We start from the raw sequence: 25839 nt of genomic DNA, 5'->3' as shown, positions 1-25839 counted from the left end.
CTTGAAAAAACATCAACAGCAATAACTAATAGATAACAAAGGGTGGCTGGATGAGGGAGAAAAACGTCACGGCCGCGGTGGGGTATTTATTTGGGGGCTGTGGCCTTTTTATCCTCTGTGCCGACAGCGAGGAGGACAAAGAGCCTGTTGAGGAGTCTAAACAGAAGCCTGATTCTGTGATGCACAGAGCTGCAGGCTTGTTGTGTCCAGCTTGGCAGAGCTCACGAGCTTGCCTCACTGGTGACGGCAACCAAAACAACTGAAACGACTAGAAGACTGCTTCAGAATTATGACCTACTGTGGGCAGCAGTAGAGAAATCCAAAGACTGGCCGGCTGAATAAACTTTCCATTTACTGCACTTTGCTCTACAATTATTGTCCAGCAGTGCCTTAAAGTGCTAAGTGCTTAGGAGCGCATACTAATGGGATTTTCAGTAAGGACAGACGTTGATGCACATGAGATAGTATTTATCTGTTTCCTGATACTGAAGACAACAAAACTATAAAACAATACAGATTCAACTGTTGCCTCTGTTCGCCTTGCACACATTTTGCAACATGTGACTGAGATCTTCACGCAGGATTAATATAGTCTGTATTTGACATTAATTTTCATATTCAAAAAACCCCAAAGGCTTGATGCTTTGACAATTCTTTTCAGTTAAGGACAAAGTATGTACATATAGAGAGATAGATTATATAGAAGTTATATGAAAATTGCTTTGATGTTAAAAATAAATCTTTGATAACTCATAGGCCACATTGTACCGACACAAAGGCTTTGATCAATTCAAAGTGTATTCTTCTTTTTATTCGCTTGCTCTTAGTCCAGTTTAAATAGACCTTCAATGCTCTGTCGGTTTCCAAATATATCCCTTTGTTATTAACCTATGTTATAAATGTACTCACAGTTTACCAGATGTTGTAATGAAATGAATATTTAATAATCAGACTGGCCCATTTTCTGTCAACATCTTTCAGTAATGCTTTTGAAACACACAGGATTTCACCGCTGCTCATGTTTTAAAAACCACGTTTATGGAAACCTTTTTTCGGTTTCGTGTATCTGCTGCTGAAATCTGGGCTTTATTTCTATGTTTTGACTGATTCTCATCCCTCCAGGACCGACAGCAGTTGCATTAATGTAAAGTCAACATTAGTGGATTACATCCGATGAATGGGACATAGCTGGTAGCAGAACATTTTACATCCTTTATCTAAAAAGGTCACCTTCAAACTCACTGTACTGTAAGAGTAAACTCTGTCTAATCTCATTACATCTCACTGAACACTGAGTAACTTCGAGCTTTGACCCTTTAAAATCTAGTTGTTTTGATGTCTCTGTTATACCCACCACACAGCTAAACAGGGACAGAGTCAAAGGAGGCCAGCGAGCATAAAATCAAACTGGAACCCTCAATAAAACACTGCGCCACTCCTTTATTTATTCATTTACAGTAACAACTCACTCCTGCACTTTAGTCACTCTGAACATCCTGTTGGATAACTCCCTGCTATCACCTGAAGTCAGCGACTTGGTATTTGCTCTAACGTAAAACAGAAAAAAGACACGCCAAGTGACAACAAGGTCAACTCAATAAGTATGACCTCTGTCATAGTTTCATTTTCAGTTACCATCTGTCTGGGCACCATTTGAGACCACATTTAGTGTTTTAAATATAATACACTCTCCTCTTTAGGCTGATGCAGTTTGCACTGAGAACAAACAGCTACGGCCCTCTGTAGAGACCCTGTGTTAATACTGTTATAGCAATATTTTTTATATACGGGGGTTAAAACAGCTTTCTTAATTGATTGAAATTAAACTAGTACAGAGAACCAAACAAACTGCAGTTCATCTAAAATCAACTTGAGGCTAGTTCCACAAAGTGAGTCACCATTACCACTGGCTCCTTTGTTAAAAGTCCCAAAGTTAGTGGTGAAATCTAAATTTTACAGATGATTTCACTCTCTGCTAGCCTAGCTTGCTGCCTTTAGTTGAGCCACAGTGTTAGCCAAAATGCTAACAATGACATCCAGAAACCACAAAGGCCATGTCCACCTTTTATGCAGTCTATTACTACAAATGCCATTTTCTTGCCATATTGTCTGTACTGTAGCATCAGAATCCCTCCAGGGTGGATCAAGCAACATGCAAACAATAATATTTCATCTGTTCAACATTTTTCTGTGACAGGTTTATAAACACGTGCTTTACCTGTTGGAGCATTTCTTCAGTGGAGGCCAGTTTCTGGCGGTGTTCCTCCAAAGAACTTTCTAGGTCTCTGATCTTCTCTCCCTGGGCCTCCACCTGGTCGGTCAGAACGCTCACCTGGTGGGTGACACAGTCATACTGTATTACACCGTCCTCAGAGAGCGCTGGCTGATCACATGCTTAAGATAAGGAAAAAATAGATAGAAATATGCAGGAGTTTTAGTTGGTAAACATTGTTTCTGCTACACTGGATACTGGATTTTAGTCACTGATACAAGTTTTTATGGGAGATAGAATTACTATTACTATAGTACTATATAATATGCTATATATACTGTATAATAGTACTAATACCTGTGATAGACAAATATTATCAGTTTGAGTCTACCCTACATATTCAAAAGTCCACAGCTTTTGGTTTATGTTTGTGTCTTTATGTCTTTTTCTTCTTTCAATCCACATAAAAGAACACATCATCACATACTTCAACTCCAAACCAACACACACACATTTACTCAGCAGTCTGTCACCTAGGAATGTATTGCACACTTACTATAATCTCTCTGACAACCCATTCACCTCCTGCCAAACGTGCACCCACACACACACTCAAAGATCCCTCCTGTTCACCTAAACGATGCCAAATCCATCTGACAGCAGCTGACTCTCTGTCACTTCAGTTTCTCTGATTTTTACCCCTGCAGCCACGTCCTGTCGCACATTGCTCTGGCACAAAAGAATATTTTGTCAAGTTTTTGGCTTGACACTTGTAACCGCTAACAGAACATGAACATGTGTTATTACAGAGGGACTGGTCTGCTAAACCTGCCCTCCCTGGCACTGATGAACCATGAACAAGTGAGTAAATGAATGAACAAGTATCTGAATGAGTCACGTCTAAGAGCCTTGTGTTAGGTTTCGCACCAAAAACATGGATACCACTAACGCTTGACAAACATGACGCAAAGATAAAGTAAGTAAAAATAAAGAAACAACACGGCGTGATCTTGATATGACTGTATAAACTCCAAATGCTAAAGACAAAAGTTAAAAATACCCCTTACCTCCTTCCTCTGAGCCACACACACACAAACAGAGGTGAATGCTCTCGACAAAGCTAGAAGGAAGTTAGTTACTAACCACAGAGTGTGTCTATACTAGCACACGCTGAAGCAAGACAAAGCTTCACATAAGCAGTCTTAAAGTAGAGGCAGGTGAAAAGGCAGGAAGGCACTACGGAGGGGCAAACTGTCCACAGCCAATTAAATCACCAGTCAGTAAAAACAAGCCCCGGTTCACTTGGATCTCAACCAATCACGGGCAGTGTCAGTTGAGGAATGTGTAAGAAGTAGGTGTGCGGGTGGTGGTGGTGGTGGTAACGAACGAGATGTGGACTTTGTGAAAACTTTGCAAACCGGGGTTGTCCAGACGGGTGGTGCACTTATCATCAAAAAAAAATCATCCGCTCGCGTGGGCTTCCCCAGAGCATAAAACAAACATACACAGAGACACGGAGAGCATAAAGGGGCAGTTCCAAAACGACAAATTAACTAGGAGGGATGTAAAGACAGACTGTGGAAATCACAGCTGCATGAACTGGCTATTAAAGAGTTTTGACAGCACAGAGCACCTCCTGACATCATATAGTTAGATGACATATAATCATCTTTACTGCAGCCGACTAGGCGCTGGCGGTTACTGCACGAGTCGTATGTAAACACCCTCACATACTTTCGAAGGTGTCCGGACATGTTTTGTTATGAAATAACACGAAATATCTGAACTCACAGGATTACAGATTAAAGGACAAGATGTTTTTCCAGCGTGGAACAAATCCTGCCAGACAGTCTCCTGGCTCATTTATGGCAGGGATCAAAAAGTTAGATGTAGTTGTGCATGCCAAAATAATTACAACCACATCTGAACAAGCAAACTGGGACAGCAAAGAAAAAGTACACTCTGAAAATGTGATATGAAAGTACACAGGCAGCATAGGCACGTTGCGTACATACTGTATGTGTCTTTGTATTAAATGTTCAGTTGACACCGTCTATAACTTAGATAGATAAGAAATATCTGACCTGTAGCACCAGAGACTCCTTGTCTCCCTCTAGGCGAAGCAGTCGTTCTTGGTAAGTTTCATTGTTGGCTGGAGAACAGAGGTTCACCTGGACAAATGCACACAGAAGAAACACACAAAGTTCATGAAGAGGTTAAGGATGAAAGATAAGGGATGGCTTATTTTTATCTTCAAGCACTGAAGCAGAGAGGCACATCCTCTGTCCCTAAATCAGCAAAACTGCAGTCTTGTTTACACCAAAGACTGTATAGAAAAAATGAAGGTAGCCAAGGTGACCGTTTCCAAGCTTCTGTTAGCGGATTTTAGTCAGTGGCTTTTTTGGTGTGTATGTGAGAGGTGGAGATGACAACTTGTTAGCCTGCAACAAAAGCTTCCTAATGAGTGTTTATTTGTCTAAACCACAGATGAATAGATGCCTGCTCATCCTAAACATCTTAGTTTGGCACATGGAAGCTAAATTTGGCAGGTCTGATGCTGAATTACACCTTAACCACCCAACAAACGGGGGGGATGCGCTACAGGGGCAATTTCATCTAGCTACTCATAAGCCAGATACAACTAGGTTCTCTAAAGCAGAAAAGAGTATCTATTATTCACAAAACTGCACAAATACATTATAAAAAGTGCTGTTGAAGTCAGAAAATAACTTATTTACTTTGTCTGGGATGCTTTGAACAAAAGCAAAAAGCATGATTCAGCAAACATACATATTGCCAATGTTGAATTTAAAATACAAAGACGTGTAAACTGTTAGATTACAGGTAGTCAGACTGAAATATCTATACAGTAAGATTATAAACAGCCAGTAATATGGCTTAGCTGCTAACGTTAAATGCATATAAATGTCAGAATATTGCTGATTTTTTGCGCTGCTGATGCTTCAGAGTTTGACAAAGAACCAAGCTGTACACATAATCCTCTCGCTTAATGTCCAGAGCTGGTCTGGGCAAGACTGCTGACTCTTGCACAAGGAACTCACAGAGCCGATGCTGTATAAATACACATTTTTCACAAAGCACATGATACGAAGTTATGAAACATCATCTGACTCATCTGACTTCTGTTAATCTGGAAATAGCAGGATAGCGGAGCCAAATCATCGACATTGTGCTAAAGCTTGTGCTATAATTTCCACCTTTTTCATCTCTGACTACTGTAAGTCTAACAAAACATATCAGATATCAATGTATTTGCAGCAGCCTGTCAGGAGAAAAAGCCGTGTCAGGCTCTGTGTCGAAATAGAAATGCTTTCTAATGTGAACTTAAGAACATGCAAACAGTGAAAGAGACATTTCCCTTTGGTCAGAAGTTCTTTTGCCAGTTCCTTATTACCCTGCTATTAAGGTTATGGCAGAATTATGCACTCCACAACTCAGGAAGTGAAAATGAAAGTCAAGCCGAACAATTTTTAAATGGCTTTATTCCTGAATGATGATGTCTGTCCTGTTTCCATTTCTCTGCTCAGCTTTAAGAGTCAGAATGTGTTTGAATGCTGCTGGCTCCTCCGCTCCCCAACATGCTGCTGCAAACATTTGGAAAGAGAGGAAAACATTCTTATGATAAGATGATATTTTCTGCTTCTGTCAGCAAGATTAGAAATACCACCTGTTGTTAGAAACACTTTGGCTAAATCAGTTTGCACTTGCAGGCCTGTTAAACTGCAGCTGAGATTTAGCTTTGTGCTAACCCTACATAATGTTAAGAAACAGAGTGACGTGTACTGGCCAGTAACACTGTATCAATGCCAAACAAAGACTGTGTGGGAAACAGCAATACTACATTACAGCTCAAACCGAATGAGCTCTTAAAACTGGAGCTTCAACACTATGTTTGCCCTTAACAGAAATCTTGCTATTTCTTTTAAACCAGATTCAAGAAGGTGCTGGAAACATTCCTCAGAGGTTTTGGTGTATACTGACATGACAGCTGTCAGTTAAACATCTATGATCCCAGAGGTGCTCTGCTGGATTGGTATCTGGTGACTCTGGAGGCCATTTGAGCACAGTGAACGCATCGTCATGTTCAAGACACCAGTTTGAAATGATTTGAGCTTTCAGACATGGCGTGCCATCCTGCTGGAAACAGCTGTCAGGAGATAAGGTACACTGTGGTCATTAAAGGGATGTATGTGATCAGCAATCAGGAAGGCACTTGGTGTGGTCTTCTCCTAGTTCTCATCTGCTTCATGTTTTGAAGTGCTGCGCATTCAGAAGTGCTCTTCAACAAATCTTGGTTGTAAGGAGTGAGTCTTTGAGTTACCGTTGACGTCTTACATCAGCTGGGCATTTTCACACAGGGAAATCACCGGATGTTTTCTTTTTTCAGACCATTTCAGGCTCTGCAAACTCTGTTTTATTTGGGAAAAGTAGATCAGCAGTTTCTTAAATGTTCCGACCACCTTGTTTGGCATCAACAACCGTGCCATTTCCAGAGTCACTTAAATCACCTCTCTTCTCCATTCTGGTGCTCATCTCAACCATGTCTGTGTTTACTTGTGTTTAAGATAATTTCACTTGCACCTGCTTCTACATGTTTGATTGTGTTTTTCCCTCTCACCACCAAACATCCAGTGTGGATATATGCTATAAAAGTATGAACCTTGTATATGACTACTTGAAACACTAGTATTGACACCAGCCCAAAAGTCCATTATAGATCTGTTTCCACCTGAAATGACAGAAAGCAGTAGCAGCTGTAAAGGAACTGATGGTCATTCTGGTAATATATCAAGACTGTGTGTGAAATTTAGGCCTGAATTAAGTATGACAATTATTATTATCAATTATTACAATCAATCAAATGACTGTGGATAATGTTAAAATCACTTGTAGTAGTAAAACCACATTGTCATCGCTCAGCACTGCAGTTCACCTCAGCTGTTAGCACATTTTGGCTAAAACAATTAGTTTGTTTTAATATCTGAAGTACTGAACTTGGTTACCACTGATTTCCATCAGCAGCAGGTAGCTGTATTCATCAAACATCCCACTGGTGATACTAAAGCTTAAGTTAACAACCAATTTGCAAACATGAGATGGTCGCGTTTGTCCTGTAGGAGTTCAAATTGCATTTTAGATGAATGCTGAGGTTGCTCAGGACTACTACAGGATTACTACAAAGAACTAAACACTGAATGCGTCCATGTTCTGTAGGGCATGAGACAGTCCAGAGAGGACAGGAAAAATATATATTTCATTTGTTAAATATTTTTCTTCAAGAAAAGCTCATCGTGTTTTTGGTGGAATTAAATGATATTTCATTTTTAACCACAGACTATGCTGATTATGGCATCTGCAGTGTTTTCTTGTACAATGATGATCGTGTGTCGGTGGAACTTTCTGCATCTGTCCCTAAAGATTTGAGGGGGCCCAGATTTGCCAACAATCCCCACAACCATTACTGTCATTTAAGCAATCAACATTTAAGCCTCTTACTGCCAAAAATCCACTCCACACCCATCTAAACTACGATTAGCTTAACTAGCTTCAAAGTCCAGAAAAAATAAATATATAAAACGCCTTTAGGCTAAAATATGCAGCAGTGTAAATGTAACTGTTTGCTACAAGAAGCCGACCTTTCCTACTATCATGACGATGACCCAGTTTTAAAGAAAACGTAAACATCGAGGGTTTTTTTTGTGCTTTTAGCTGAAACTCTTATCTGATGCCACAACAACTACTCTAAACTTTAGCTTCAAGGCACATTAGTGAGCTTCCAAAACCTTATCAGTCTCTTTCATCCCTCAAAGGCCGTCTCAGCACACAGATGAAAAACCCTAAAATCAGCCTGTAATCCTGGATGAACTGTCTGAAGCTGAGGTCACAGGATGTACACCAGCTAGGTCACCTGACGTGGACCATATGGATGCATTAAACCCATTATCAGACTTGAAATTAAACAGAGACGGGGGTAGAAAGGGGGTGGGGGACAAACTGTTTCTTTCAGAGTGTCTCTTAAGTTATAAAATGTAAGGCTGTAATAATGTTACATTTACAGTTTCTCATTCCAGTGGGAAATCTGCTGTAATCACAGATCTTCCCATCAGAAGACCGAAGAGAAGCAAGGCCATTTCAGGGTGGTGATGACACAGCGTTTGAATGGACCGATAAAAGAAACCAGGCCAGTCTGTTTTTATCTGTTATCGCCTGGTGGATTGAGTGAGAATGGACAGAGCAAGACGATTTGGGGCCACAGTGTAATGTCTTTGCACTATCATCATATATTACAGTTCTGCAGTTGTTTTTTCAGTTTCCTTGAGTTTTCCATTAGCACTTCTGACTAAATCTGGGAAATTTAGCTGAAAACTACTAGAATATTAGTAGCAGTAAAAATTTAATTAAACAGGTTCTCTCTGTGAACCTAGAAAATATTACGTTTTTAGAGGCGTTTCAGTTTGTATCATGAAGTAAAAGTGCTTCCAGTACAAGTAAAAACAGGGTGGAGCATCAGTTAAATAAATACTGACCCATTACCTTGAGTGGTTTTTGCTTACACAGCACATTTTTATTCAAATATATTAAATCAGGTATTTATGATAATAGTGAAATAGTGAAATAATTCCTCTAATCAGCTAGGAAAATATTTAAATCATTTAGAGCTAAATATGAAATTACCTTTTGAGTTTTTTCAGGATGTTCTCTCAAAAAACAGGACCATAAAATTCATATTTTGTTCAACACTAATGAAATTCGAATCATAGTTCTAGTACAATTTATATAAAGTGAGTACACTTCACTGCAGCAGACCAAATATTTAACAAGGCTTTGCACAAGAGGAGAGGAAACACTATCCACTCAATATAAATGATTACACTGGAATGAATACAGACATGTTTTATTAGTCGTACTTTTCTCGGTGTATTCACAATAAATGTTGTGGCCAGTGGAATGGGTGGAACTGTAATGACATACAGTGGCGTGATCCCAGTGTCTAAGAATGCATGACAGCATGCAGCACACTACCCACCTACTTTAAGTGATTCACATAAAAGTGCTCCAAAGGTCAGCGCTCTGTAAGCAGGTAACATGTACGTCCACAGAATTCATGTAGAATTTTACTGCTCACTTTCAAAGTCAAAGCCTGACCTTCTATCCAAAACCAAATGCTTTTAGTTTTTGGTTTTCGTCCCTCGTTGGCCCTAATCTGAGTCGTGAGTGCTCATTCGATTTAGCGCTGCAGCAGCGTGTGCAGCACATTAGCTTAGGTATTCTCTCTAGTCACACCACAGTGTCTCTAAATGCAATTTAAAGTCCAATTCAATTTGCTGTCTGCTCAGCTTGACAGTAAACAGTCCCACTGAGTGTGGAAAGTGAATCTGAAGGTGAGTCAGTGGCATTTAGGATGAATTGTCATTTCTGTTTCTCCATATCCAAGTTTGATTAACCTTCATCTTGATCTTACCACTATAATCACGTTAGCCTCAGCAATTCGAAGATGAAAACAGCTGTTTACTGTTACGTTTGTTTAAAAAAAGACAAAGAAAAAGGAAACAGGACCAAGCTGGCAGTGTGGGAGAAGGGAATGATAGCTGGTTTAGTATACTACTAAAATAAATGGCCTTTTCTCTGTCTGGAAGTAACCATCACACACGCATTAAACAAAATGATCACCTAATTTGCTCTTTAAAACTCTTTGCTAATTTGGTCCTCATTATCTGAAGTAAATATGTACAGTGCTTATTTAACAATTGTATCAGACCAACTGTCATAAAAACACTGAATTAACTGAGTTCCGATTTTGATGCCCAAATTTGAGCTGGCGCACTGGACTTCTCTGAGAAATCAAAAGTTAATCAATTCAAACATTAAAACAAAATTTTCAAATGCAAGTAAATAACTGTGCTCTCTGGAGTTTTTTTTGTAAAGCACTACATTTGAAAATTCATAGATAGCAACGATAATTGTATTTTAGCTTTAAAAATAGAATTTTGATTAGTAAGTAAGGAAGTGAACTTTATTTATATGGTGCTTTTCAAAGACATAAAAGCCACAAAGTGCTGTATAACAATAAAACACAATTAATATCAATAGAGAAGTGAGTGAAACTGAATAAAAATAATTAACAGAAGAAAGTCAAAAGGCCTGAACTTCTGCACACTGGTGCATTGATCATTACAGAAACATAAAAAGCCTTACACTGGTCTAATAAACTTGTTTATCACTGTAGTCGTATCTGGAACAATTTATAAATGGCAGCTTTGCTGTTGTGGGACCCTGGGACCCACATTTGTTCAGTGCACTGGAGGTAGACAACTGATTGTATCAGTGCTCCAGATTGAGCCATTAATAAACCTTAGTTTGGGGTAAGTTTAGCAAACCTCTTGACTGGTGACTTTATGAATGCAATGAGGGAAGTCTGTGCTTTTTTGCTTAGAGTGCTGAACCCTCCTACCGGACCTGGATAAGCAGTAAAAGATGAATGGATATTTTTTATCCCAGCAAACTTTGAAATGAAAGTTATTCATCTCACTCATTTAGCTAAAAGATAAAACTGACCTAATAACGTTCCTAGAAGTGTAACTCACCATCTGGTGGCCAAGTGGTAAGATGCTCTTATCTAACCTTATAACCAAGTCCTGACCCTCTCACAGCCTTTTGAATTAGTGTGATGAAGTGCAGACTGGCCAACATGTCTTCAGTCCAGGTCTACTTCAAGAAGTCAAACAAAGAGCCTGTTTTTACACATTCTCTGCCCTGGTGAAGAGTCATTTCTCAAAATATACGTCCACTGTGGCAAAATATAAAATAATAATCCATAAAAATGACACAAGGCTCATGGAAGTCTAGGGGGACTCACTGACAGGCTTAAACTTTCTATTATTCTGATGAGTCACTGTGTCAGAGAAGTCCGAGTAGAATAACGTTTTAGCGTTAAATGTTAGATATTAGAGAAACAGATAGGAAGTAATGCAGAATGATGTGAATGAGGCAAAATGCAGCAAAATCTTTTAAGCATGTGAAGAAGCCCCTTAAAAGAGACAGAGCGACACCTTCAGTGAAGAAAACTTTGCACAATTAATTTCTTATCATATATATTCACAGAATAAATCCCAGAGAGAGGCATCAATAAAAACAGCATAAGCTGATTTACTGTCACCTTGAGATCTTTGCCATTGACCTTAGCAGTTGCTGGAACTCTGTGAATGATCTGTGAATGTTAGTTTAAAGGTCACATCTTGAAGAAAGAAACTGCAATAATGTAAAACACTAGCATGCTTAAAAGCAGCATAGCTTCACGATTTTAAAGATAAATTAAATAAGCCTAAGTAAATCAGACAAATGTGGTATCTCATCAGTTAAAGACTTGCTCACAGGTCTTTACAACACAGATCCTGCAGCGCTAAGTCTCTCTCTGCTTAACCCCCAGAGCATTAGACACTGCTTTGACAACAACAATCAGCTGATAGTGAATATTTCCAATCTGATAACACAGTCCTCGTGGATGCGTGCCTTCATAACACAACAACAACAGGAGATGCAGTCCAGCTCTTGAGCTGAGGGAAATTACATCACAAAGTCCGTCGCCAGGAAATAAAACAATAACAGCAGGACAATGTCAGGCATCTAAAGTGGAACAACTGCTTTGCGACGGCAGCTTCTCCTTCAAACATCTCTCCCCTCTCTCTGTTTTCCAACTAAAAGTTTCCTCCGAGGCATCAACCTAATGAAAGGAATGTGCAACACGGACAGACACGAATATATTTAAAAAGGGGGGAAGAAGAAGACGCAGGAGAAGGAGCATATAAACAAACCCTAACTCACCTTTTTCAGCCAGGAGAAGTGTCTGTAGAAGTCAATGGGAGTCTCCATGCTCCCAGCCCATTGCTGCCCTTCCTATTTTCTTGTGTTCTTATGGGACTATCAGCCTCTGAGTGTGTCTTATGTGCAAGTTTCACAAACTAACAGTGGACTGAGCAAACTGCTGCAGCATGTGAGTACTGTCATGCAAGTGTGCGTGTGACTGCGATGTTCACAGCTGTGGAGGAGGGCTTTTTATGATCTCTGCCTCCTCAGAGGGAAAACTCCCCCCTGCTTGGTCCCCCTCCTCCTACTTCTCTCTTTCCTTCTTTAGTCCCACTGTGTTTTCCCTCTTTTTCTCTCCCTCTCCCTACTTACTCCCCTTCTTCACTTTCCAACTTATTTGTCCTTTTCCCTGGACGCTCTCTGCCTTCTCCACGCCCTCTTTTATTCCCGTTTGGTTGGAGTTGTCGGTCCCCCTCCTTTGCCCTCCTTCCTTTCCCCTTCTCCTTCTCTTTTCTTCCTTTCTTCACTTTTGAATCGTTCCCCCTCTTTTCTCTCTCTCGCTCTCTGCCGAGGTCCATCTGACAGCCAAATGGTCAAACCGAAAAAGAAGGAGGGGGGACGGTGGGAGGGTTTGCCATTTTTCTTCTTTCTCTGTCATCTGTTTGTGTCTCAGTGTTGGCCTATGTTTCCTCTCTCCCGCTCTCATATGTAGCCTCTAAAGCAGCAGCGTCTGATGTCAGATAAGTGGGCAAAGCAGCAACAGGCTGTACTGTCAGCACAAACACAAATCATGCCAGGAGGTCCGTCTCCCTCCTTTTTTTTCGTGTGCTCTTTTAATTAAGTCACAGTGCCGGGAGACGCTGGCTCACTTTCTTTGCCTCCTGTTCGTCTGTCTCTGTGTGTGATCCTCCACATGTTTAAGCCCTTTAGCTCAGGTTTCCATTTCCTGTGTATTTTACAGAGTCCACCACAACAATCTCAGCCATTTGGTCTGAACGGCAAGTTTATTTACAGCCACACAAACCCCAGTAACAAATAGCGCTTCTGTGCAGGTGATTACAAGTGATTCAAGTCCTAAAATGTAAAAAAAAGTTGGATGTAAACTGTAATTTCATGGAGTCATGTTTTGTATTACTGAAAAGAGCTGTAATATGTCAAAATACTGCAAATTTTGATATGGCCACACTTTCTTCCTCCAACTTTGTCTCTTAATACAATCTTTCTGCCTCTTTCACGCTCCTGTGCATGCTCAAGCAGAAGGTCTGTCTCATGCATCATTTTAACGAAGCTTATGCGCAAGTTCAATAAGGTAGATCTACAGTCTCACATCTGTCTGCTCCCAGGTGTTGCCGGCTAAATCTGAGCTTCAAATCTCTTCCACTTTTACAAGCTGTCAAGCTGTTTGTGACATCAGTGGTCTAGTCCAATCATCTTTCTCCCAGCCTTGTTCAGACCAATCAGCATTCACGCCGCGTACTTTAAATCTCACTGCGCATCTTTCTCCTTTGCAGTCGCCTTCATGCAATCTGCCTCCTCCCCATCGCTGCCTCTCATCTTTCAGGCTCCATTCAAGTCTCCAGCTTCATCTCCACCAGCAGCCTCCGGGAGGTCCTGCTCTAATCTCTAACACCAACACGGCCATCAGAGCCTAACTGCCAAATACCTTTATCTAAATTCTGTTCTGTCCTCAGTTAAGGGGAGGGGCATGAAGAATGGTGAAAAATATAAAAATGATGAAAGGGAAACACATAATAGGTTTTTCAAATGAAGCAGAAAACTGTTAAACCCCATGAGATAAGTGAATATAATCGTTTTACAGGGTGGCATGTAGCTACAACATAGTATTGCAATATTTTGCATGGTGACAATACTGCCATTTGGATACCAAATGGCAGTATTTTATCAAATAAAGGAAAATACTTTGTGAATACTGTGAACAAGAGAGATAATCACCATCACGCAGCACCATCCTGAGATGACATTAGCCGAGCAAACTTGCATTAAATCGGCTCACACGAAAAACCATCGAACACTGGACACATTCAGTTTGACAAAGCCAGCTCCTAATTCATCACAACTTGTGGTGACTAATTGGTTCCCTACACCCTGAGGCTGTTGAACACTCATGACCACTTTGATCACAAGCTCAGGTCACCTGATAGGAGCAAACATTCCTGCACACAGTCACAGCCTGACGACTGCAGTCACTCTCAGAGATTGTCAAAGGTCTCCATGTTTAGGTCTGTCTTCCAGACATGAAGAGAATGTCTATAGACCAGTTAACCTTGTTTATATGCAGTGAATGGTTTTAACCTACTGTGCTTTGAGAACAAAAGGGGGACCAAAATCAGCTGAGGGTAAAACAGCACCCCGATATTTCTCTTTTCCTTTTTAATTCCTAATAGTTCTACCCACTCCTACCAACTGTCAGCCTGCAGGACGGGCAGAAAACCCGTAATAAATCGCACAACTATGTGTAACGTTAAATAGGGTCCTAAGCTACACAGAGTATTCTGGCATCTTCTGTCAACACATGGCTGTATTATAGACAAATCCATTTTTCAATGTAAAATACAAAAACAAAAAAAAGAAATATAACAAAATAATAAACTACTGAGTGAAAACATTAAATCGGGGACCCTGCTCTGTAAAAACAAAATCCTGACCTATTTTCTTTCATTCCATCTCATTTTTAATAAACTCTTGACAGTTTCTGCTGAAAGAACTTGTATAGTTGTATTTCTATGTATAAAAAAATCGAAGAGTTCAGGTTTTTTTTGTATATTTTCTCTTCAGCAGGTTTGGGGAAACTGAAAATGTTCATCTGCGTCACGAACACAGGAGACAACCATCTCTGGGTCAGCAGTAATGAGCAGCCGTCACCGGCTATCACAACTTCCTGCCAGAAATACACTTATGATGCTTCCTGTGTTTACATGTGCTTCACCATGAAGTATGCTCTGGAGAGAAGGCCGTGGGGTGCAGACTAATTGCAGAGCACAACTGACTTTGATCCTGTTGCTCAGGCTATAGAGATTGAAAATGTGACGTCATTCAGGGGTAAAACCGCAAAGGATTCTGGGAACTCGTGGCAAGAGGTACTAGCGCACGCAGGCTTTCAATTGAAATCAGTTACACCGCGATAAAAAGAAACACAAAAAATGGCAAGAAGCTGTTGTATTATTAACTACAATAGCCGGTGGCATGACAGCCACGGGAAGCCGACGGGTAAAGACATCAGTTGTTATCGGATTACATCGTTGAAGAGAAATTGTTCGCGCCATGTTCCCGAAGTAACAAAGAGCCGACGGAAGGGGGGAGAAGGTGGACAGGATGAGCTTGAGAGGAAGCAGCCAGCCTTACATTCTAGCTGCCTTGATTATCTGCCAGGCTTTTGTTCATCTGCTATTGAAATTTTCAGGCAATGTTAGCAGCTTTCCACTACAGGAACAGTCCCTCTGGAAACTGTTGACTGTGGATTATCCAGACTGAGTGAGACACTGTTCCTGTAAAGAAATGCCACACTTAACTCCTTAATCCCTGATCTACTGACTCAAATAACTTACGAGAAACTTTTTTAATGGTTTTTGTTTTGTTTAGTTAGTAATAACCTTCTACAAATACACAACTCAAAAAAGTGCTAGATTAGGATATCGCAAGAACTGAACACTGTATTAATGCATGAACTTTCCAAGTTGAAGAAAAGCATGTTTGTGTTTATTTTTGCTTCTTCTCCTTTCCTCAAAGTCATTTTCCTGTCTCCTCTACAGCTTTCAGCGCTGACACAGTGCTTTTAACTTAAAGTCACCTTGTGTGTACTTCTTCATGAGCATCTGCAGTTTAACTTGTGAAACTGGGTGTAGTAACCACCAAAGGGACTCCAGTGGATGATGTGGATGAGGAGAAATACATTTCCACAGACCTTTTTTTTTTTAAAAGCAGTGGTCCGGAGACTCAAAGGGATGAAAACACTTGGAAGGGAGAACGGTGTAGTCTGGATCAAATACAGTTTTGGCTTTTGCTTAAAATTTTAAACTCACAAAGGGAGAGGAACAGAAAGAACAAGTAATTCTTCTACCTTGACCTCTTTGAGTATTCATTTTAAATAAAATGCTTAAAAAGAAGAAGCAGGGAACTGGAGTGATACTGCATTAATGCATTGGGAAAAAGCCTTTGGCACTGAAGATGATTAACAGCCTCCAGACAGTGTTAGATTTTAAATGGTGACCAAAAACAGCACCTTATTGTAAAACACCCACCTCGTGCTGCTGAGCCGCATGAATTAAAATAACATATTAATAAAGACAAAAGTGTCACGTACAACACTGTGCACATCACACTGAACTTGGACTGAAGAGTGGGACAGCACTGTGGAGGAAAGCAGCAGTGAATCAAAGAGAGGAAGAAACAAAGAAGGCAAGAGGGAGGAAGGGAGGAAGGGAGGGGTGGAGGGAGGCTTGGCCAGTGATTGAGTGCAACATGTGAGACATCTGCTGTTGAAACAAAGTAGGAGTTCAAAACGCTGCTTTCCAAGATCTACTTTCCATCTCAATAACTGTGGGTAAAACTTTGCACTGCTGCAGGACAAAACTCGGCAAGAGAAGAAGAAAAAAACCTCACATAAATGACAAAAGCAGGAAAGTCCAAAAACTACATTTTTCACAAAATACCAAAAGATCCGCCTGAGCTGCAAGGTTTCAAACATCAAACCGTACCACATTTGCTATAATGTATTGGAGCAGTTAGACCTACCTTACAGCAGCAGCCCTGAGCAATCCAATCCTCTCGACAGACATTTGAGTGCCTAAATAGAAACTACCTCATTTACAAACAAGCTTGCATTAAAAACTAAATGGAATGTGTCCATAAATGCAAAGTATCAGTGAGCAAGAACAGTAGCTTTACAGGGAAAAAGAATGGATGAAGGAAAAGTAAGAGGGAGAGGGGGTAAAATAGCAAAGAGTAAACAATAAACAGAGATATTGGACAGGCTGAGAGGCCACACAGGACAGAGACAGGGTGTGAGGGAGGGAAAGCTGCACAGGAAGTTGATAATAATGGAGATGTAATGATGTCTCTGAGGAGAACCTAATGGAACTTGTCCTAAATCTCTCCGCTTATTTCCTCCTTTTGATGAAATCCATGAAAGGGTTAATAAAGATGAAACATGCTGAGAGGTAACCCATGATGTGAAACGTATTTTAGTGTAAACAGTAAAAAAGAAAAGGAACGCTTTCATTAATATATGTGGAGCAAAATACACCCTGATAACATGTTTCACTGATATATAACCAAACTTCAGATGATGTATCAAAGCTATAGTCAGACATCGGGAGGGTAACTTTAGCTGTATCGTCCTGTCTTTGGCACACTGTATATGTCTAGCTGTCAATGCCAAATTAGCTCAAGTATGACTTTGTAGGAAAAGCACGACAACAAGCAGGAAACCAAAAAAGGAAAAGAAGCGAGCAAGAAAGAAAGCAGGAATAGATGAAACGTGGTGTCGGACTGGGACAGAGACCAAATGAGCCCTGAGCTCATCCTCACAGAGACATGCTGAGCTTGTGCAGCAGAGAATAACTATTCTGTAGCACAGCAGCCAAATTCCTCTCCTCTTCCTCCTCTCCTGACCTTTTGGCTGACCCCTCTGACCCCAAGGCAACTGTCCCCATGCTGTGAAAACACTAGATAATGCAATACTTGCATGTGAGTTCCCTCACTGTCAAATCACTGAATATGATCATACTCAACTTCAAAGCTGAACATCTTGTTTCCGTTAGTTCTGAGACGCAGGCAGCCTCGTCTTTACTAGCATATGCTACAGCACCCTCCGCACAATATGCAGATTAAAGAAACATGTGTTGGATTTGGATTGAATCTGAATGACTTTCAAAAAGCACTAATGAAAGCAGTCTGTTTGTGATCCTGAACCAGCACTCCTGCACTAATCACTGCTGACCGAACAGATGAATCCAGCTTTTCTTTACTTATGCATTCCGATCTACTTGCTACAAAAATAAATATTCACCCTGTAAGAGAGGCTTCAACAAAAAACAAAACATCTGGTTCTTTTTGTTAACATTTTGCATGTCTGATTTCATTTTTCAGATGCTATCCTCCTCTAAAAAAAACAAACAAAAAATCGGCTGCTATTACTTTTGCATCTCCAGCCAGTCTACCCTGCTCTGAGTGCAAGTAAACATAACTTGTCTCCACAGAGACATGTACACTCAGCATACAGTGCAAATTTCTAACCCATCTGTGTAATCTCTTAGGATGGCGAGAGTCTCACTGCAAATTTAAAATGAACAGCTCAATGAACTCCCGGTTTACTGAGAGAGACGAAACAGATCTCACAAAGCGTGTAATAGTGTGTTTTCAGCTTTGATAGCGCTACAGCTCTACGGATGGCAGTCTGTCTGTTCATCGCTACATCCAGCCTGAAATATCACAACAGCTGTAGTACACACATTCAGGGTCCCCCTTTCAGAACGTGGGTGAATGTAACCAACAGCTCCTAATTTATTAATGAACAGCACCAGTTAGCTGTTGGATCTATGATGTTAAACAACCACCTGCCACTAACCAAAGCCGGTAGATGGTAGCACTCCAGGTGGAGAGTCATCTGTACAAACATGAGTGATTCCTCCCTGCTGTATGTAGTCTGTATCAAGTGTGCAACCGCATTCTGCACGAGTGAAAAAGTTAACCTGCAAGAAAAGAAGGCTTCTGGAGCTAGCACTGCGAGTCTGACAATGTGTGAATGCAATGAATTATGCAAAATTCCATGTAAGCAGCATTGCATGCAGTATTTGTACAGACATCTGTGAACCTTGTCCATTGACCTGCGTTTAATTTTGACTCTTTCCTGCGTTTTTGATGAGTTATTAGTCTGATTTTTTTTCCCCTGGTTCTCCTGAAGAGGAAATAAGTCACCAGGATTGTCAGGAAAGGTTAAAAAACTCACATCACTATATGCTTAAGAAAAATAGAATATAACATAATGAAAATGTTATATCAGAAACATTAAGACCACTGTTCAGCGCTTAACTGGAGTTTCTGTACACAAATAAAAATTAATTTAACAAATACCGTGTCCAATTTATGAACTAACGTCAGCTTTAAGACTGTGGCTCTGTCAGCCCTGGCTGTGGGATTTTAAGCGACAACAAGTCAGAAGTCATTTTGCCATCACATAGCCACAGCCTAATTTAATTTCATACAGAAAATAATATCAAATGCATTAAGCTCACAGGTATTTGACCCGGTCATACTTCAGACTGAACTGTAATCCAGTTGTCGAGCTGACTTTTCAACTAGCTGATAATAATTTGGGAGAAAATGTCCAGCACTTTAAATCATTGCAAGTAAATTAAATATCGAGTATGTGCTACACAATAATTGTTACCTCAGCACGAAAGCAAGGGAGTGTTTGCTTGCTTGTCATCTTGCTAAAATGACTTGAGTTTCTAAGTGTGAGATGTAATTCGAGTATGTCAGAAAACCTGAGATATTGAACATGTACACAAAGACGTACTAATAAGTTCATGCCTTTGTTAGGCTCAGGTTTCCCCTGCAAACATCAGAAGAAATCACCACAAACATGTGAGTCAACGCTGAAACCCCCACAGAATATGGTTTCTTTGCACATTAAATATTTAACAAGTATTTAATAAAGGCATGAACATTTTTATCAGTCTATTAAAAAAAACAGTCAGTTGTTGATTTTTCATGGAAGAATCTGTATACACATCCAAGACTGTTAAATAACCGCACTAATAAGTGGAAAGGCTGCATCGAGACTTGGTGCATGTAAAATGCCTTTCAGCCTCGTTCGTGCACTAACAAACATAAAGGGCCTGAAAATTCAAGTAGAAGAAACAAATATATAAAAATGCTTTACAGGAACAAGAACACAGGAATTCTCACGCTTAGAAGGCGAGAATAACAAAATGAGCTGTGCAGACTCTCCAGTCTGGAATGATGCTCATTTTCAGCTGCAGAGACTAAACACGGGGCAAACAATGGCATAAAGAGTCAAAGCCGATCCATCACACTGAAATCCTCTGATACAAACTCAAATACAGACAAAGGAAAAGTCACATTTCCATTTGATGTCACAATTTTGTGCATAAACACTGCTTGTAGAAGACGATCAACACTGAAATGACGGATAACATCAAAATGAATCACACGGTGTACTCACAGCTCCACTCTGCAGCCAGTCTACAAGAGCCTGTGCGGTCTCTGCAGGCAGCTGTGCTCGGAGGCTGTTTCGCTCCTCCTGGCTGGGTCGAAGCTCCAAGGAAAGTTTGAGGTCCTCAGCTAACTGAAGGACCTGCAGCGGTCCAGCACTGACGGGGGAACCCAGGTCATACATGCTGTTAGAGAACTCCATCGCTGCTGCTTTTGAACCTGGTGTGTGAGTGATGGAGGAGGAGAGGATTAGAGGACATTAATATTACTAAGGAAGTCAAACTTTAATCAGAGCCATACATCTTTCTAATACATGGCCTCCAAACCGTCCATGTGTCACCTGGATCATTTCCCTGCACTGTATGGCCCAAGCTAACAAACATCTGGATGCACTTAAGCAATCGTGGCTCTAAAACAACAGCCACACATTGCAGAGGCTTCAGACAGCAAACAGAGCCCAAAATTAACAAAAGAGCACGCAACAGAAACAAGCTGCGTCCATTTATCATGAAGAGGCTGAGTTTAAGCTACACATCTGTGGGCTTACTTTATTTGAAATAAAATAAGCAGAGAGAAAATCTAGGATGCTCAAGCACCACTGAGCTGGTATCTATGTCAGAACTGCTTCTAATGTGCGATGTTTCTGAAAGATCATCGCTGACATTTCAGCTGAAATGCTGAGAATTCTTAAAGTGAATTATTTTATCTGCACTATAAGGAAAAAAACGAGAAAAACAAAAGCTTTATCAAACAAAAGTTGTTGTTTTTTTTTATTATTTGTCATGGTCTTTGGATTTTATAGAGAGTTTGAAAGGTTTAGCTTCCTGTGTTGAGTTAATCTGATATCCTTCATTGTGTCTGTTCCCTGTGCTTCCTGCGTTGCCCTGTCCACGGTCTCATGTCTCACTTGTAGCCGATTCCTGTTTTATTTTGGAGACAGTGTTTTTAATGTGTCTCCTGTTGCTTTTATTTTGTTAAAGTTGTGCTTCTGGGCTATAATTTGTTCTGTTTTGTCATTTATAACTATACCCTGGAGATATGGCTGTTATAATCAGTGTTGAGAAGGTTACTTACAAAATGTATCCCACTACAGATTACAGAATACATGCCCCAAAATGTATTTTGTAACGTATTCCGTTACGTTACTCAATGAGAGTAACGCATTCTGAATACTTTGGATTACTTAATATATTATCATGCTTTTGCTGTGTGATTTATTACTATTACTGAAAGATAGTCACCATACCAATACCAACTAGATGTTTAAATCTTAATATAAAATGAGTAACAGTAGGTGGACATTAGGTAAGGCTGCACTTTTTGCAGCGATCTCGTATATAAAACAGGTCCGCGGCTCCGAACCGTAGTAAAGGGACCTCTGGCTAATACGTCGGGTTCGTGTCGGGCTCGTCGCCCAAAACTAGCTTTACTTTGTCGCCTGGGTCGACTTTGCAAGCGAGGGACAGAGAGAGGCATTGAAAGGCTGCTCCAACAGAACTTGTTGTTTCGGAGGAAAACACGAACACAGCGTACAGTCGAGTCTTAATAGCTTACTTACAGCTGGGCTCGTCAGGCACTCTTCACTTCAGGCTGCAGTGGTTATTATTATGTTTACATGCTTACACTCTACCTATTGCCTTCATATTGAATAATTATTTTGAATAATAATTTTTAAAAATATTTCGTCACGTCATTATGCGGGCCGCGAAATTGAGTTCTGTTGGAGGTTTCTTCCTGTTAAAAGGGAGTTTTTCCTTCCCACTGTCGCCAAAGTGCTTGCTCATAGGGGGTCATATGATTGTTGGGTTTTTCTCTGTATATATGAAGCGCCTTGAGGCGACTTTTGTTGTGATTTGGCGCTATATAAATAAAACTGAATTGAATTGAATTGAATGTCAGGTAAGCAAAGCATGCAAATTGTGATGCAATGGCAAGTTCAAGTTGCCCGCTACTTAGTACACTGTCAAGGCCTTGTATTAGTAAATGTGTATGTAACTGATTACAACTGTAAAGCATTTTAATTTCAGAGGTAGTCCTAATAATTTATTTCTGCACCATTAACAGCCTTTACTCTGTGACCCGTCTGCGTCTGATAACATCTACATCCCAGGACTGGCAGCATATAGACAACTTATTAAAAGGTAGCTGTGATAAAGGTTTGCAGCTGCTCCTCTGCCTGCAAACAGATCAAAAACAACACCAACACCAAAATCGTTAACCAGCAGAGTGCTTTCACAAGTATTACCGCAAGAAGCTTTTCGACTCCAAAAGCACAGAAAAAGCTGTCTTGATCATGGAATGCAATATGACCGACATATCTAAATTCCTGATAAGTGGCTCTAATTTCCTCGTTAGCGACTGGCTGATGCTATCGCTAATGGCATTTTTAATGTCTTTCTATTTGTGGTCAGTGAGAGCCGGAACAGCAAGCTCAAAGGCCTGGGTGAGATCAGCACATTGATGGCAAATAGTAACAACAATTACAACAATGATAGCAGTAAAGCCTCTTTTCTCCACTTGTCTGTGTGAAAATAAGTCGCAGGGCAACTGTGAGAATACAACTGCAATTTTATTTCATCTGCTGATTATTTTCTCAATTGATGAACTGCCTCGACTAACAAAACTGGGAATAACTGACAGTGTTATTTTTAAAAATTACTTGATTGGTTGAAGTTTCCACAGATATCCAGCAAATGAGAAAATTACAAAAAATGATTAACTCACTATCAAAACAGTTTCATCAGTCACCACAAGAGATAGTAAAGTAACTACTAATAGTTTACCATTTACCAAAATTTTACTTTCATTAGTGACCAAAACATTTCTGATTCTGACGGATTCACAGGAAATCCTCCGCGTCGGTCCTTCTCTCCCTAACCTTGTGACTGAACTGATGTGTTTTCCCACATCATGCTGCTCGATCACATTAAACATTTACCCCACTGTCAGTCTAATCTTTTCTGTCCAAGGCTGAGCTGCCTGCAACAAACTTTGTTATACTGTACAAACACAGAAAACGAGGCAGTCTCACCATTGCAAGCCTGCCATTTATTAACCTGCTGTGTTCAGAAATTTTACACTGTTACATGGGGTTAATATCTCAAAATGTTATCTTATTAACTCAACCTTTTGAGAAAATAACTCAAAATTGAGAAATTAGCTTGAAATTTGGGGTTAGCAAGTCAAAAGTTTAAGATAATAGGCCAAAATTTTAACTTATGGATCACAAAAAAAAGGTATGAGCTGAACTCAAAGCAAACCCAAACACTGAACTATATCATTTTTAGCTCTAGTAAGTTATATTTTACGGATGAAGAATGGTAAACAATCTGCACTCATGTAGCCCTTTTGACCTTTGACCTTATAGGTTACATAATGTGCTTGACAATGTGTTTGCTTGTCATAAGTTGAAGCTTTATCAATATTGTACATAATCATTTCCTGCAGCTCTACTGTAAAAAAATAAATACAAATGCATTGTCACACATACACCTATGACTGGGGATGGATATTGACGAGATTTTATTGATACAGTTGCCACAAACGACTCAGCTCTCATGTCTGCTTCCTTACTGGGTTCTGATCAATTTTGGGTGCAGGGAAAACCCAGTACTGACAAATGAATCGACAAGCCTGAAGGTATATGAATCAGATGGATTAGACAAGGGCAGCGACTCTGGCTGCAAAAACACAGACTTCCAGCTGTATAGACGGATAAGGGGAAACCACCCTCAGGTTTCCTTGATATGTGACTTCAGTAACTACTCCAAAAATACTTTTCACTTTGTAAATTATGTTCCCCATCAATGTTCAGAACGAGGATAAAGCATTGCATGCTTCAGAGCAGGCCTATTTTCTGCCTGACAAGCCACTAATGCATGAGCATGCTGACTCCTGGTTTCAGATAGCAATGAACAAGAAGCTCAGGCCAAGGCTTTAAAATACAGGCCACGGACAGTGCTACCTGTCAGCCTCCTAGTAGACACGCCTATCGTATCAATTTAAAAAGTCTTTATCGCATTGTTCTTAAGTTATAGCATTTCTAAGATTTTCAGAAAATTTGACCTCTGACCTTGTGGTCGAGGTCACTGAGACTCATCCAAGATGTTTAGCAGATACGCCTACGGTATCATTTTAAAACTCCTGCGTTGCTTCATTCCCGAGTTATCACTTTCACAAACTTGGGTGCCCACCTCACCCACCCAGCAATACCTCATCAGCCTTTTACGTCGGAATGGTAAAAATGAACCAGAGTGCGTGACATCATAGTGGTTCAGTCCATCTTTAACATACAGTCTATGAGTAGCAACAAATATACCACTTACGTTCTGGACGCTTCTGGTGCCGGCAAACACATTTTTTTTATTATGTTGCTGTGGCTGATGCACAAAGTTTCCACTTTAGTTCTCAGTAACAATCACTAATTGCCCAAATTACAACAGCAGTACGGAGCAGTGTTACAGCATTAATACAGACCAGATGATGCTTATTTGTAGCACACGGTGCTGGAGAAGCCAACCTGTGTGCAGATACTGGTTCATGACATGCTGAGACTTCCACTCACCTCTAAACACTAACTCAAAGTTTACACCTGTTGCTTTCTAGCCTTTACCTGCAATGATGTCGTCCATCTGCTCCAGTGCCGCCTCGAGCATGTGACTGGCCTCTGTTTCCATGGTGATGGCAGGTAGCATCAGATCTCAGGTGTTCTGATGTTCTACAGAAGAAATTAAAAAAATAAGTTAAGTAGCAACTTGCTGTACAACGTACTCAAGACTTTGACAGAAAAAAATATATATTTGTGGATTTCTGGAGTAGCGAGTGGTTCCCCAAACCAAAACATAGAGACCAGTGCTGCACCACTCCTAGAGACAGGGAGGGTTTTACTTACCCAAAGGTTATGCATATTCATATGGAGATACAAAAGAAGACTAAATCTGATTCTTTTTGTGCTAAGAAAACAAATCTTTATTTTTTTTAAAAACTGGTCTGTTTGAAAGTAGTTATAGCTGTTCCCATGATTTTTCTTACATTTCACCAGTTGAAAATGGATGGATTTTAGTATTTGGCAACTAATATGAAAATAACAAAGTTTTACAGTTTAGAGTAAAAGATCTATCATATATATTTAATCTATATAATATTCTGGATATTTAAAATTGAGCTGTTGTATATATTAGAGCTATTCCTTATATTTTATAATGTTGTAATATATTGAATTCCTAATTTAGTTCAGTCTGTAACTGTTCTTATTGTCTTGGAGCAACTGTAACCACATAATTTCCTTACGGATTAAGTATTCTGATAATCTCTCGGATGGCTTGGGAACGCCTTGGTGTTTCCCCGGATAAACTGGGCTTCTCTGCTTAGGCTGCTGCCCCCACAACCCCGCCCCGGATAAGCAGAAGAAGATTATTGATGGTGGATTCTGATTCTAATATTACTAATAATAACCATAAATTCTGCCAGTATCGGTCAACAGGGCCAATAACAACAACAACAATAGGCCGATATATTGGTGCACCGCTAGTAAAAGCTTAATTGCATCAATGGGTTTTTTGAGGTTAACAATTTTTGTCCCTAACAGTGACTCACAGGACAACAAA

General features: G+C 40.1%; 1 protein-coding gene across 5 annotated transcripts in view; it reads right to left on the bottom strand.

Annotated features, from left to right (window-relative positions):
• ppfibp2b (PPFIA binding protein 2b) overlaps window positions 1–25839 on the bottom strand; it is a 94725-nt gene that overhangs the window by 41152 nt on the left and 27734 nt on the right. For 4 of the 5 annotated variants that reach the window (XM_086301925.1, XM_086301926.1, XM_086301927.1 and 1 more), the window contains exons 2-5: window positions 24846–24950; window positions 20244–20452; window positions 4297–4383; window positions 2219–2332 (exon numbers count right to left, since the gene is read on the bottom strand). In XM_086301925.1, coding sequence (XP_086158051.1) covers window positions 2219–2332; window positions 4297–4383; window positions 20244–20452; window positions 24846–24927 — 492 coding nt within the window. In that variant the 5' untranslated portion in view covers window positions 24928–24950. Of the gene's footprint in view, window positions 1–2218; window positions 2333–4296; window positions 4384–12055; window positions 12291–20243; window positions 20453–24845; window positions 24951–25839 lie in introns of those variants that run through there. The other variant, XM_086301929.1, reaches the window with a different exon arrangement.

The sequence above is a fragment of the Aulonocara sp. 'chitande type north' Nkhata Bay genome, linkage group LG7 (genome assembly GCF_057382095.1).
Source record: "Aulonocara sp. 'chitande type north' Nkhata Bay isolate Kocher_YH1m ecotype deep benthic linkage group LG7, A_spYH_male_GT1.1, whole genome shotgun sequence".
NCBI classification, from domain to species: domain Eukaryota; kingdom Metazoa; phylum Chordata; class Actinopteri; order Cichliformes; family Cichlidae; genus Aulonocara; species Aulonocara sp. 'chitande type north' Nkhata Bay.
This window is presented reverse-complemented; position numbering and strand designations above follow the sequence as displayed.